This window comes from Manis pentadactyla, chromosome 4 (genome assembly GCF_030020395.1).
Source record: "Manis pentadactyla isolate mManPen7 chromosome 4, mManPen7.hap1, whole genome shotgun sequence".
Lineage (NCBI taxonomy): Eukaryota > Metazoa > Chordata > Mammalia > Pholidota > Manidae > Manis > Manis pentadactyla.
The window spans coordinates 29,070,475-29,085,171 of record NC_080022.1 but is presented as its reverse complement, the minus strand read 5'-3'; the positions used below and the strand labels follow the sequence as shown (position 1 = coordinate 29,085,171).

The 14,697-nt window shown below is 52.3% G+C and overlaps 1 protein-coding gene across 9 annotated transcripts in view; it reads left to right on the top strand.

Moving 5' to 3' along the window:
* The first annotated feature begins 306 nt into the window (after window positions 1-306).
* The window catches only part of INPP5B (inositol polyphosphate-5-phosphatase B), a 49,821-nt gene continuing 35,430 nt past the window's right edge, over window positions 307-14,697 (top strand). For 2 of the 9 annotated variants that reach the window (XM_057500017.1, XM_057500020.1), the window contains exons 1-7: window positions 2,155-2,880; window positions 4,241-4,336; window positions 7,534-7,616; window positions 7,987-8,081; window positions 9,222-9,251; window positions 10,508-10,618; window positions 14,143-14,283. In XM_057500017.1, coding sequence (XP_057356000.1) covers window positions 2,731-2,880; window positions 4,241-4,336; window positions 7,534-7,616; window positions 7,987-8,081; window positions 9,222-9,251; window positions 10,508-10,618; window positions 14,143-14,283 — 706 coding nt within the window. In that variant the 5' untranslated portion in view covers window positions 2,155-2,730. Of the gene's footprint in view, window positions 443-2,152; window positions 2,881-4,240; window positions 4,337-6,667; window positions 6,759-7,533; window positions 8,082-8,975; window positions 9,074-9,221; window positions 9,252-10,507; window positions 10,623-14,142; window positions 14,288-14,697 lie in introns of those variants that run through there. The other 7 variants (XM_036876504.2, XM_036876508.2, XM_057500018.1 and 4 more) reach the window with 7 other exon arrangements.

Below are 14,697 nucleotides of genomic sequence, written 5' to 3'. Positions count from 1 at the left end.
AGTTTTATGGTTTCATGACTTACATTCAGGTCTTTGATCCATTTCGAATTTACTTTTGTGTATGGAGTTAGACAGTGATCCAGTTTCATTCTCTTACATGAAGCTGTCCAGTTTTGCCAACACTAGCTGTTGAAGACTTAATCTTTTTAGATCATAGATTCCTTTGGAAATACAAAGCTAACTGAACTTTCTCCCTGGGAAAACATACATACACAGACATTTTTGCACACATTCAGGGGTTAATCCCTAGAAGTCCATCCTTGGCTCCTGGGTCTTATAAGAATCTCTTCTTTAGGCATGTCATCTGATCTCTTCAGGTTGCTTCCTGCCAAGAACAGCTCTCCCAGGAGGAAAGCTGCTCCATCAGAGAAGCAGCAGGATGTCTGCCCCTCCCGCCCCGGATGGAAGTGTCTGGCGAGTTGTTCCTAGGACTGACCCCCAGGTGGGTGATGCTGCCCCTCCAGGAGCAGGAGTCTCCTCACTCCCCGCTCTGAGAGGAGAGCGAATCAGTCTTTGTCCAGCCCCAACTGGCATCCCTTTCTTCAGCTTTTCTTCTGTGCCCCTCCCTGGGATCAACTTGTGCTGGAAGGTTCTACACAGGGAGCGCCAAAGGGTAGCTGGTGTGTTGGGGAAGCGAGGGGCAGACAAAGTCCTGAGATAGATTGATTTAATTAATCAATTAATTAATTATCCTTGAAATGGTAGCTAACACTCATCGTTCAAGCCCTGCAGGCAGCCTCCCTTCAAAGTTCTCATGGAGGGAGTAGGCCTGTGGACTCCCCCGGCACACTACCTTTTCTACTATCACCCAGCCCAATTCTCCCGTTCCATGCAGGCTCTGGGAGGACACTGGCCTCCCCTCCCTCTGATCTGAGAGCCCCTCCCCACTTTCCAGGTTTCTGACCTACATTGATGAGGCAAGTCCCAGTGGGACATAGGACTGGGGAGGTCCTTTGATCTGCCCAAGCTGCCAGTTAGCTTTATTGTTTCTCTCTGCTACAGTCTGGACATTGGTCGTGCTTGCTTCCTTTGCCTGTGGCCACTGTGTGTCCCTGAAGGCAGCATCATCAGTGGGAATTCCCAGAGCTGACTGGAGGGGAAGAGGGGCAGCGCCAGCTTTCAGGGGCTGCACCTGCAGCCTCCCTGACTCATGTGCACCCTCTTGCCACCCTCCTCCCCTTCAGGTGTAAGGTGCGTGTCTACCTCTGGGAGCCGGTGGGGCACAGGGAATAGGGGGACTGTTCTCTCGGGCCATGGAGGGGCGCACAAATGCAAGTAGATGGGCACAGAGCCAGAACTGATGCAGACTAGGAGGTAACCATCCAGGCTTTGCCCACTTGCTGATTCTGTGGAGTGTCTGGCCCCTCACACTCCTGGGCTGTCCCTCTAGGGAGGAGGAAGAGAGGCTTGGGTGGGAGGCCTGGGCCCTTCCTTTCACAAGGACCCAGGGACCCAGGTAGAACCTTTGGGTCCTTCTCTCGATGTTATTCACCATTGGAGACAGAGGTCCCTTTGGAGAGTTGCTAACTGGATGACAAATACATCTTGAGTATAGTATTGGAGCGGAGGGGACAGTGGGGGGGCTGAGGCTCCTGGTGGTAAGGAGCAGTGAGGATGGAGAGAGGCATGGCTCCCGTTGCCAAGGGGTCCTATCCTGCCTCATCTCAGCACCTGGACCCTGAGTACTGCCCCATTTGTGCATTAAAGACAACCACCAAAAAGGGCTCAGCCCAGAGGGGGTCCTAGCTCCAGGCTCTCCCTGGAGGCAGCTGTCACCTGAGAAACAGATCCAAATGCTGATGGAGGACTATAGCCAGGAGGACAGGAAGACGTGTCCTGTTGGCCTCAGAACTTTGGAGACTAGGTTGGGCTCCCCCCAGGGAAGACAGGAAAAATGCTCCACTCTCTCATCTCCAGCAGTTTTCTGCCTTGCATGGAAAAACCTAAACCCGGACTTAGACCCTAACAAGTCTAATCCCTCAGTTCTTGGGGAGGCAGAGCTGGGGGCCAGCTATCCAGGGTCTGAGAGCTACATCCTCCCCATGGCTCAGCTCTAGTTTGGGAACAGGATGAGGTCTGAACCCTGAGGAACCTGGACAAGGAGGGCCCTGACTTCTGACCCTCTCTGTGACTCAGGATTTCTCTGTGCTAGGTTCTGAGGAAACCCATCACCCCCACCCCTCACCCCTGGCACCTTCTGATGTAAGAGGCAAATGAGGCCAGATCAGAGGCACCGGATGTCTACTTCCTGTCACTGCACCTGCTCCAGCTCCATCTCCCCTGGGCCTGGGATGCTGCTGTCGCCATGCCAACAACAATATCCACTCTCAGGGGGGCTGTTGCTAGGCTGCAGGTCCCTTTGTGCCTGCCTCAGTGTCACTCTGACAGTATGACTTGTGGGAAGCAAAAGCTCAGTTCCTGGGGCCCCTTCTTCCCTTCAGGTTGACCCCTCCTGCTCCCCAGCCTCAGTTTATTCATCAGCATAGTACAGTACCAGGGATCTCTGCTTGCAGCCTTCACCCAGGCTGCCCAAGATTGGTCCTTCACTCTGGACAGAAAACGTATGTGGCCAATAGGAGCCACAGGGCTGCTTTGCTCAGAGGTAGCTCTCCTCAACCCAGAAACCCCAGCCTTTCCTGCACTCTGTGACCAACCCTAACCCATGACTATCGTTGGACCCTGGGACTGCTTCTTTTCCTGACCTTGTGACCTTTTCCATTTAACCACTGCATGACCTTTCCTTGTCCTGTGGCCCTTGATCTGGTTCCTCCTGGCAGCAGCCCCTTCTCTTCTTTTCCTCCTACCAGTCCTCCTGCTGGTCTTACTGATAGCCCCAAACCTGGTGAGAAGTCAGCTGGCCCAACCCCTGCCCCTGCCCAGGTAAGCAGCATATGAAGGAGAAAGCATCCCAGATGCCTTCACCCCTTGGAAATGGGGCCACAGTGTTCAAACCCCTCCACAGATATGTCCCAGCATCTCCTGCTTTGGAGAGATGTGGTACTGGGAGGCAAAGTTCTCCAACCAATGGCAGAACAGGGACCTGGGAGGCAGCACTGCGAGGTGCAGGGGTGGGATTGCTGTGACCCAGGCAGGACACTAGCAGGAGGAGCTGTGCAGGGGTGGGAGCGGTGTCCTGGGAGGGGTGCTGACATTCGGGGACATTAAGGTGCGGGGAGGGAGATGTGAGGCAGGATGGAGGGGAGCCAGTGCTTGGGAGGCCCGGAGTTGGGTATGGCTCAGAACTGGGTTGCTCCCCACCCTCCTGGACTCACGGGCACTCTCTTCATCCAGCTGATTCAACTTCATGATGCCCACTACATGGCCAGGTTCAGCCTCAGTTGTGAGGCAGGAAATGAAACCAGCCCCAGCCCCCGGCTGCTGGCCAGCGGCTCGGCCCCCAGCCGAGGCCCCTGCTCTCTGCAGTGCTGGGCAGCCCACTCTGCCTGGTGCTCAACAAACCGGCCTCAGGCAGGACAGCCCCACCAGTGTGCCGCCCTGAACCCCCCTCCACTGGCCCCGCTCTGCCTCCTGCTCCCACTGGCCTCATAAGCTCTGAGCCCCACAGCTCACCTCTCCTGAGCCTGAGCCTTGCGTGCCCACCAACACTCAACTTTGAACCCCAGCTTTTGACAGGCCCTCAAATCTGAGCTCAGTTTTCACCAACACCCCAACCTCTATTAACACCCTAACGCTCAGCCTCATCAGACTGACCCTTGCCTTTGCAGTCAACCCCCTCATCAATACCCCAGCCTGAGTTGTCTACCTTCAGTGGCCCACCTCTTCCAGACCCCCTCTCCCCAGCCCTGCTTAGCCCATGCTTCCCTCCCCCCAAGCCCCAAGGAAGCTGGAGCAGGCTCCTGTGGGTGTCCAGGGTGGCAGTGGGACAGCGTCAGGATGTGACTGCCCACACACAAGGCGCCCTCCCTCAGGGCGGGGGCTGGGACTTTACAGGAATTACACCCAGTGGGGGTGTCACAGCACTTCCCGGGCAGCCCTGCTCTGCTCCCAGGCCGAGGCCACCTACCTGTCCCAAAGGACAAGCGTCTTCCCCCTGCACTCTTGCTGACCACCACCTCGTCAGCCCCCAAGAGAATGGTGAGCCTCTCCCTCATGCCTGCCCACAGGGTCAGTGGGACAGGCACCATGGGGCTCCAGCCTCGCCTCTGTCTGGCGTTCAGTCCCCAGTTTGGTCTGAACAGAGCTCCCTACCCCTCAATCTTTCTTCCATTTTTTCTCCCAGGGCAAAATGTATGCCACCTTCTCCTGCCAAGGGAGTGACTGCTTCAAAGGACAGATCACCATGGCTGTGTGCCCCAGGGGCTTGGACTTCCATGAGGTGAGCCCTGGAGGGCTCCAAGGATTGGGGTGCTGTCCTCCCTCAGCACTGTGGGCCTTCCTCCTCCTACCTGGATGGAGTAGGTTGGCAGCCCAATCTGGCTGGAGCTAGACCTTCTGGGAGCCAGGCAGTCTGGGGTCTAGTGGGCCTGACATCACATCTCACAGCTCTGCACACTGAATCCAGGGCAGCAGCTGGGATTTTCCAAGTCTCCCAGACCTGCCCCCTTGTCTCTTATAACCCCAAATGTCCTCTGGGACTGGATAGCTGATCTTGGTTGGGGGAACCTAGGAGTCCAGGGAGGTTCAGCTTAGCCCATGGTCCACTTTCTGCCTCCACAAGTTGGGGGGAGGGGCAAAGGGAGGATGAATGGTCCTATCTCTTCTTGCAGCTGAAAAGGTCCAACTCAGGCTACACTGCAGGCTGCAGCCAGGCCTGTGTGACAGAGACCCCCAGGTGTCATGGGGCTGCAGTTCAGCCCTGCCAGTAGGAAAGCTGCCAAGCCTCAGCCTCAGGCGGCTGCCTCCAGCTGGATGGGAACCTCCTCTTCAAGTGGGTAGCCCCAAGGATCACCATGGCTTGGGCCATGCTGCTGCTCCTCAACCCTGCCCTGCTCCCGTCCCTGCTCCCCTAGCCAGGCCCAGTAGCATCAGGAAACAGCAGCCAGGAAGACTATGTAGCCCCCACATGTCCCCAGGCCCCCTTCTAGCTCTTGATTCCTGCAGCTCCATTTTTAGTGAAAGGGATTTATTAAGTTCACACCCTGGGCTCAAAACTCCTCGCTCCTTTCTCTCAGGGCCTAGGCCTGATCATGGGGCCCTCAAAGGGGGGACACATGAGCCCAAGGAGAGACTGGAGTGTGGAGAAACAGAGCCACCTCCCTCCTGACCCCCATCAAATTGGAGGAGCCCAGAGTCCTGCAGGGTCAGTTTCTTCACCTGTAAAAACCTTGGCCCCATCCGCTCTTCCCAAACCTTCCTCCCCAGCCCTTAACATCAAGAGTGGGGCTGGAATTGGATTCCACTCTCCTGAAGTGACCCCCAAACCCTTTATCTCTAAGGGTCTGAGTCAATCCTTTTTCCCTCTTTCCCCAACACAACTTTGAAACCAAATTCAAATAAACTTGAGCCCCATTTGTGCAGTGGCTATTTCCAGGAAAAGGAGAAGCCTGGGGAGAAGGTGGTAGGTGTTTATGGACGAAGTTTACATATCCAGAGTTGGACTGGTGATTAAGGCAGCAGCTCCTAGCTCAGGGAAAGAGAGGGGGCCCCTGGGCAGAGGTGCAGTGACCACTGCTTCCCCAGCACTGATCCTTCCATTCGGGTCAAAGCTTGAGAGACGATGTACTCACTGAGATAATTCATGAATTAATTTAATAATTCAGTAAACACCTTCTGAGGGCCAACTGTGTTCCAGAAACAATGCTGGGAGATGAGGAAATGCCAGCCCTGTCCTCAGGGAGCTTACAGTTAGTGAAATAGCCAACAGGTTGAGAGAGACCAGTCCTGGACTCCTTACCTGACTTGGCCCTTTTTGTCCATCTGGAGCAACCTCCTTATCTTAGATGGGGAAATCAGGCCCCAAAGGAGAAAGGCCTTGCCCAAGTATAGGTAACCCGGTGAATCAGGGGAAGGGGCTTGGGAATGATTAAGTCCTGAGAGAGGGTCCCCTCCACAGTCTCAGCACAGTAATGCCCATGAGCAGTCACACCCTGTACAAAACGAGTTCACATCCACTGTCCTCAAACAGCTCCACAAGGCAGGCAGGACCGGGTGCTCCCCATCATATACACATTACACACATGTCATGCATGCACATGAGACTAAGGGAGATAAGATGGCAGTGTGTGGCAGGATCAGTGGCAAAGAAGTTGGAGTGAGTCAAACTTTTAGTAGAGGCTCAGTTTTGCAACTTGCTAGCAAACTGTTTAACCTCTCTGAGCCTCAGTTTATCCACCTGTAAAATGGGGATACTAGTTCTTCATAGTGTTGTTGTCCTGTTAGCTAGGACAGGGCAGTTATTTGGGGAGAAATTGAGTTGAGACCAGGATTGGCTGGCCTGGAGTGACAGGAGTTGAGGATGGGATTGAGGAGAAAATAAAAATGCATTATTTTTTCTCTTAAAGCAGACGTGGGCATTTTCCTTCTGGGTTCTCAGCAGGGAGCTCTGGTCCCATGACTTAGAGGGCCAGGAGTGGAGATTAGGGCATTCATTAGGAAAACCCGGCACAGGGAACCCAGTGTACCCCAGGCCATAAGGAGTTAATGGGGGCGCAGAGGCCCCACCTCATGATTGGCACGGGCATGCTGGGATTTGCAGTCTGGCTGGGCATCATGTGGCACAGGGGCCATTGGGAAATGTAGTCACTGGCTTGTCCGGGTCGCGGTGTCCCACACACCCTGCAGTGACAGCTCCTCAGGAGGTAGGCGGCAATGACAGGGGCCTGGGAGTGGGTGAGGAGCAGGGAAACCAGAGAGGGCTGGGCAGGAGGGAGTGGACAAGCTAAAGGCTGGGACCCCTGACCTGCAGCTGTCAGAACCAGACACCCCCTGGCCTGCGGCTGATGCAATGGGGCCTGCTGGGTGGGGTGGGGGCCAAGGAGCAATGGGACACTTTCCCTGTATTTAAGGAAACAGAATCAGGGCTGGGGGCCTTGCCCAGGATGAGACCCTTCCTTCTGCAGAGTAACGGGATGCTTCCCCCAACCCCATGCATACACCCACTGACACCCCCCAGAGAGATGCCAGCAAGACAAATGCTGCTCCCCAGAAAGGGAGACAGAACTCCGTGTCAGCAGAGAGGGGCTCCTCCCAAGTCTCAGCACAGTACTTCCTGTGAACAGTGTCACACCCTTTACAAAACACATTTTGTAAGTGGGGCCATGTTCCCCACTCCAGTAATGGGACAGGGCACCCCACTTCCAACAGGAAGACTGGATGACACTCAGAAACAACTGGATGCCCTTCCAGACAAAGGGCAGTACAACAACTTTACCTCCCAAGTAGGGATAAAGGAACAGCCCCTTTCCCTAGAAACTAAAGGGCCCGTTCTAGGGAGGAAGAGCAGGAGGAGCAGGCTTCCTCTGCCTTCTTCCTGCACAAAGACCCCTCCTCCCTGCCCCCCAGCCCTCTAGTGCAGCTTCATCACCTCGCTGGTAACTTACTGACCAAAGGGGGCTCCCATCTGCCCTCCCCCAGGGTGTGTGTCTGCAGCGTGGGACAGCATGGACCAGTCTGTGGCCATCCAGGAGACCCTGGCTGAGGGGGAATACTGCATCATCATATCCTTCCTAGTTAGGAGCTCCCAGGCGCAGGCCCTGCCCTGGCCTTAGGAAGTGGAGTGCAAGACGTCGGTGTGTCCCTCTGCTCTCCTCCGTCTCTGTGCTGTGAGGCAGAGAGAGAAACCAGTATTTACTAGGTACTCATGCAGTACTGACTACCAGGTGCTTTAAATACTCAGTTACCCTATCAGCCCTCTGTGAGGTTAGGGATTATCACCTGCATTTCACAGATGAGGAAGGGTCCGAGAGGCAAAGCAAATTGCTCAGGGTTACAGAGCGAGTCTGTGTGGGTGAGGGAAGGTGGAGCAGGCTGGGCTGGGAGAGGCCTGGCCTCCGGTTTTGTTTTGGTTTTTCTTGACCTGAGCAGCAGGCAGTGCAAGGTGTGCTATGTGAGGGGGAGAGCAAGCAGAGCCGCCTTCTGGGACTTGTGCGCTACCGCCTGGAGCAGGGTGGCCAGGAATATGCGTAAGTAAGGGGTTCGGTCTGTCCCTGTCAGAGCCTTGGGGTTATTGTTCACTGTACCTTCCTCTGGACTTCAACTGTCCCTCTAGGAGAGAGTTCCTAGAGTCTTCTAGAGTAATTATAATAATAATAATAATGATTTTTTTGAACACTACATTGTAAACCTTTCATATGCATTAATATAATCCTCAAAATCTGATGAGGAAGCCTCTCAAGAAGAGTCCGTTTCACATACTGGTCCAGATCTTAAGCCTTGTGACCTGACTACCTGCGTTCAAATCAAGACTTTGTTACTTCTGAGCCATGTGATCTTGAGTGAGTTGCTCTACAACTCTGTACCCCAAGTTGTCTGGATTAAAGACTAAAGTGAATTATTACATGTCAAGTGTTTAAAGCACTGTGAAGCACCTAGAAAGTGCTCAGTAAATGTTACTAACAACCCACACAGGACACAAAAGCAGAGAGAATAAATAATACTTGCCCAAATTCTCAGAGCCCAGAAGTCAACCTTAGGGTCTCAGGGCTGGGAGGGAGGGGCCTTAGACATTTTCAGATTTACCACCTTCACTTTACAGATGGCAAGCAGGTTCAGGGAGGGAGACGGGGTGGCTAAGGTTGCACTGTTCGTGTCACACACAGTGACAGGATGTGCTAGGATGTGCAATGGATAGATCAAGCACAAGTTTTACTAACAAAGCAGGGGCTCCCCAAGAGGAGACAAATCAGCTTGGCTGATGTATTCATAAAACTGCAGTCTGTTGGGCGCTGTGGACAGAGAGGACATGAGGATTGTGCATGGCTGGGCACCACCAGCACAGCCCTAGGGAGTAAGGAGGGAGTGTGAATCCCAAGGCCTCCATGATGGGCCCTGTCCTCACCAGTGCTTCCTGTCCTTAGTCTCTTCCTGTATACACACCGGAGGATGGCCATTACCGGGGATGATGTCTCTTTGGACCAGATAGTGCCAGTCTCGCGGGATTTTACACTGGAAGAAGGTGCTATAGGGGGCTGGGTGGTATGAATTCCTGTTCTCTGGGCCCCCAGGTCCTTTCTGCCCTTGTTGGGGGGTGGGGCAGAGGGAGCAAGGAGCATGCTGGGGCTAGGGTGCTCAATTGCTAAGGGCCTTTTCGTTTCCCTCCCCAGTGTCCCCAGATGGTGGACTCTACATTCTTGGTGAGTGTCCGTTCAGTCGGAGTCCCAGTTGGGGCAGGGGGTACAGAATCTGCAGAGAACGGTGTGAAGTAGGAGCACCCACTGATATCCTCACTGTGGCAAGCAAGACCCTGCAGAATCTGGCCCTGCCCACCTTGCTGGCCTCAGTTCTATGCTTGCTGCACTTGAAACCCACTGGATTGCTTCCATCACCTCAAACATAACACACTGTCACCTGGGAGCCCCTGCCCATGCTGCCTGCTCTCCCGAAAGCCCTCATGCCTCTTTTTGCTTAAGCCAACTCATTCTTCAGGGCTTCAATTCACACTCTACTCTATGCAGGAAGCCTTTATGAACTTATGAATTTTATTTCACTGGTACACATTCCTTTTTCTCATCCTTGTCATTTGTCACTCACAATGATTTAATTATTTGTAGTGAACCTATTTAATGTCTGTCTTATTTGTTAGACTGTAGTAGTGGTAATAATAATAGAAATAATAATGGAAATGAATATTTAATCAATGATTACCTTGTGCCAGGCACTATGCTAAAGGCTTTACATACCTCATATGGTGTTTCCCTCACAACAACTCCAGGAGGTTACCACTGTTTTTATCGCCATTTTACCGGCAAGGTAACTGAGGGCCAGAGAAATTAAGTGATTTAGTTAAGTGGTGGAACCAGGATTCAGACTCAGAATCCAGACTCTAGAGCCCCCACTCTTGATCAGTCTGTTAGATGCTCCTGCTCATTCCTTAGTTCCTCGCATGTTTGTGGGTGCTCACCAGGTACCTGCTGGGTACTGGCGTTACACTATGAGCAAGATACCATCCACAGTCTATCTTCCTAAAGACAGGCTGCTTCAATCATGGCATTTCCAGTACCTAGCATGTGTCTGGCTCAGTCAGGTAGGCTGACTGATGGGCAGCCCCTCTTGTTTGCATCTATGTGCTCTTCTGTCCACTTGGTGAGAGGCATGGACTGTATGTCAGAGCACTTGTTTTCCTCCAGCTCTGTCTAGTACTGTTGTGGCTAACTGGCTTTTAGGAGCCTTGGTCTCCTCCCTCAGCAGAGTGAGGATGATGACAATCTGGAGGTTATAATAATAATAAGGAGGTTCTCTTACTGTTCTAGCAGCAGCCTTCAGTGAATTGCTTGAAGGCCAAAGGAGCTTTAGACTGTGGATTCTCCATACTGGAGACTCCAGCCTTAGGATGCATCAAAGCACTTAGCTCCTGGAGGCCAAGGGCTCATTTTCTGCCTCCTCTGTGCAGGCTCAGATGTGACTGTCCAGCTGGACACAGCGGAGCTCAGCCTTGTATTCCAGCTACCCTTTGGTTCACACACCAGGATGTTCCTCCAGGAAGTTGCCAGAGCCTGCCCAGGTAGGTAAGACCTCAGGCTCCTTGGGGTGGTGATCGACCCACTATTAGTGAACTTTCCACACTTGGGACTCACACTCCAGTGTCTCTGCCCTCTTAAAAGCTGCTGGCCTGAGGCCACAGTGCTCCCAGGCCACCAGCCAACCATGATGTTTGCATTTCTGGACCTGAGTTTTAGCCCCAGCAGACCTCTTTGCTCTCCTGGTGCTGGGCAGGCTGTACAGAGTGGGTAGTGATTCTGATGCATAATCTTTTACAAGTTAGCAGGGTCAGCAGCTACTAGAAGCCCATCTTCCCTCTCTCTGCCAACCACAGCCAGAACCAAGAACTTCTGTCATATGGGCTCTGCTGCCCTTGAATCTTGCTCTGTCCCCCACTGCAGGTGAGGAAATGGTCTAACTGTGGCCTGGCAGTGAGATGTCAGTGGCCTCTAAGTCAGAATTTGTTTAGATCAGGAGAACAGCTAGCAGGTAAAGGAAAGTTTTTACAGAGCTGAGGATCAGCCCAGAACATGCAAATTTGAGTCGCCAGGTGCTGGGGTTAGGTGTTTACCCAACACTATTACTTATTTCCTTTCTAGCTAACATCTTGTCACTGAGGGGCCAGGGGCAGGGCATCACTTTTATTGTGATCTCACCATGAAGCCTAGACTTCCAGGGGCTCCAACTTAATCCAGTTTAATTCTCTGGTGTGCCAGTTAGGGGATTGGCTTTGGATGCAAACTGAGGTATAAGGAAAAGGAAGTAGAAACAAGATTATAGAGCCTTGAATGCCTAGTTTAAGGGGTTTAAGGTTTTTTCTACAGGTGGGGGGAATTTATTTCCAGGCCTTCACCTAATAAGGATAACTTATTTTATGATTATTATTGGTAGTTCTAGGAGGGGTAATAATAGCAGTAACAGCAAAGAGCATGGATTTTGAAGCTACACTGTCTCTTGTATTTGAAGCCACTTTTTGCTGGTTCTGAGCTGTGTGGCTTTGGGCAAACCACCTCATCTCTCTGACATGTAAAGAGTATCCTCCTGCAGGAATTGTGAGAATCAAATGAGATAATATATATGAACATGTGCAGCACATAGTAGAAGCTCAGAAAATGTTTCCGCCCTCTGTACAAGAAGGCCCATAACTTAGCTAACATTCATGGTTGATTTATTGTGTATCAGACACTGTTCTAAGAGCTTTACACACATTATCTCATTTTCCTTACCACAACTTTACAAAGTAGGTATTTTGATGTCTCCATTTTACAAATGAGGAAACTGAGGCTCTAGGCTGTTCTGTGCCTTGCCCAACTACATAGCTGGTAAACTACGGAGCCCAGGATTAAATAGGATCAGACAGTCTCCTCCAGAGCCCGTGCTCTTGAGCTTCCTAAGCTTGTGCCACCCGGTCACTTCTAAGTGGCTCAGGGAAGACTTCATGGAGGAGACGTTTAAGCTGAGACTTGAAGGATGAATGAGGTTTTTCCCAGGCAGACAAGAAAGGAAAAAGGGCCATCGGAAGGAAGAGCAGTCACTTGGTGGGACTGAACTTGAGATAGAAATTGCCGAGCCAGGAGAAGCCAGCAGAGACAGCTCCTGAAGGGTCTTAACCAACCCAGAGCTCTGACTGCCCCATCGCTTGGGGGGAGCTATAGGAGTTTTAAACAGAGGAGTGACAAGGCAGGATTTGCTTGTTAGAAAAATTCTTTTGGCAACTGGTACAGAAGGGGAGAACCTCAAAGGAGGGAGATCTACTGGCGTGGGAGCATATTACAGGTGCTCAGGGATAAACTAGGGGCTTGGAGCTGGGCCTGGTAATGCAGATGGAGAGGGGAGGACGCACTAGAGAGATCAAACTGAGGAGGATGGAGGCTCCATGGGGGCAGTGAGTGTGCACTGTGTTCACTTTACCCCAGTGGCTAGAACGGTGCCTGGCACATAGTAGATGCTTAATAAATATGTGTTGAATGGGTGAGCAGAGCTGGGCACTCGGCTGTGTAGACAAAAGCAGGAGAGGAGTCGAAGATGACTTCCTTCTTTTAGCTTTAGCTATCTGTCAGTCACTTTACCTGCTCTTCCCTCTGGGGCCCACACCTGGGGTAAGCAGCAGGGAAACTTCCCTGCCTCAACTTCTCTGAGCAGTTGTCATGATGCAGACTCCCTCATGGAGGGGCCTGGGTGAGAGGGGACTCTCAGAGTTGCTAGGTTCTTGGATATCCACCAGCCCAATCCTTGCATTTTACAGATAAAGGGACTAGAGTCAGAATGAGGTTACAGGTGAAAAGAACTAGATTTTCCCCACCCAATCCTTGGTGGGTAACTGTGCAGCAAAAAAGGGCCAGGGAGTGGGAGTGCTTTGGTCAACAGACCACAGTCAGAGGAAAGGATTCGCTAACTCTGAGTACTTGCTGTATGCCAGAAACATTTTTCTGGACACCTAGGCAATGCACAGCAGCCATGTTTTCCTATTCAGTCTTTGAGCCATTCTAAAGTGTAGGTATGCTGTTTTACAGATGAGTAAACTGACATAAGAAAGGTAACTTTCCCCAGGCCATTCATCAGTTGAAGTCACAGGACCAAGTTTAGAACCCCATGTCTAACTCCAGTGCCACGCAGTCCGGAGATTTCATTTCCGATCCTAACTCTGCCACTTCTTAGTTGTGAAAGTGAACAATATATTTTTATTTATTCAGGTCTTGGCTTTTGTTATTTGTACAATGGAAATCTGAACTTGCCTTACCTACTACCCTAAGAGTTTTGTGAGGATCAGAAAAGGTCTAGTATGGGGTAATAGTATGTAAATGTTGAAATTAATTTAAAAGTTGTGTCTGGCAGTACCATAATCAGTCTTGGGCCCCAAATCTCCTCATTTGTGTTGCCTTTGTAAATCCAGTTCAGTTCAATCAGGTTCATGCAGTTCTACAAGGGGAGCAGAAAGGATAGCATAGGAAACAGCCAGCCAGTGTTTGGGAGTCAGACAGACCTGGGTTTGAGTGAGAGGCAGAGGTGGCTCAAAAATTTGTAGGAAGGAGGAGGGGCAATCTGGTTAAGGGGAGCTAGAGGACTTGTCTTGAAGGCATATTCCATAGCAAGCACTCTGCTTTTACTTAGAGTGTGTGTGTTTATTTGGAGTAGCTTGGGAGTTGCTGATGGAGAGGAATAGTTAAAGCCCCCAGCCCACTCCCTAGTACTGACGTCTCTTTGGGTTCCCATTCAGATCTTAGACTTCACCCCTCTAGCTCAGGCGCTATGGGATGATAGTTCCCTACCTTCTGAAGTTAGTTGTGAGGATTAAGGAGGTAATACATACATGAAGCACAAACCTTGGCACGTAGTTACCCGAGGTCGGAGAAGTGGCGTGGTCTACGTTTTGTTTTCATATTCATTACTGCATTTGCATCTCCCCCCACCCTGCTCGCAAGCGTTAATGGGCATGGAGGCTCTCCCGAGAGGCCGAGCGATTTGCTCACGGTCATACAATCATTCAGAGGTGGAACCAGTCCTTCAGGCACATGGCTTAGTATTCTCTCCTTGTTCCTGCCACAGGCTTCGACCCTGAGACCCCAGATCCTGAGTTCCTGTGGCTGTCCCGATATAGGTGCACCCAGTCGGAGCCCGAGCTGTCCACCCGCAGCCTTTGGAACCCGGTCCCAGGCATCTGGCCAGGGTGCGCCAGAATTGGCGGAGGCAGGTATCCGTCTCGGAAGGGGCGGTAGGGATTGGCGAAGGCCAGGCCTCAGGGGTGGACTCCGTTTTGTTTGGGGGCGAGGATATGGAGCAGACCGGCCTTCGATTGGCGGAGGTAGAGAGCGGGGGCGGGTCCTCTGGGGAGACACGGGCTGGGCGGCGCGGGCAGCGTGATGAAGAGTTAGGAGAAGCAGGCAGGGAAATGTCCGACGCGGACGCCTCCCGGGAGCGCGACTCTGCAGGTTGGCGGGCTGTGGGAAGCTGGGCTGGGGCTCTGGGCCGGGGGCGGCGGCGAGCCCAACTCTCAGGTGGGCAAGGTCTGAGGTTCGGCCCGTGGACGCGTGGCGCGAAGGCCGAGGTCCTGCGGAGGTGCGGACCCTGCGGCTGAAGTTCATTGGGGATGTTAATCTTGGC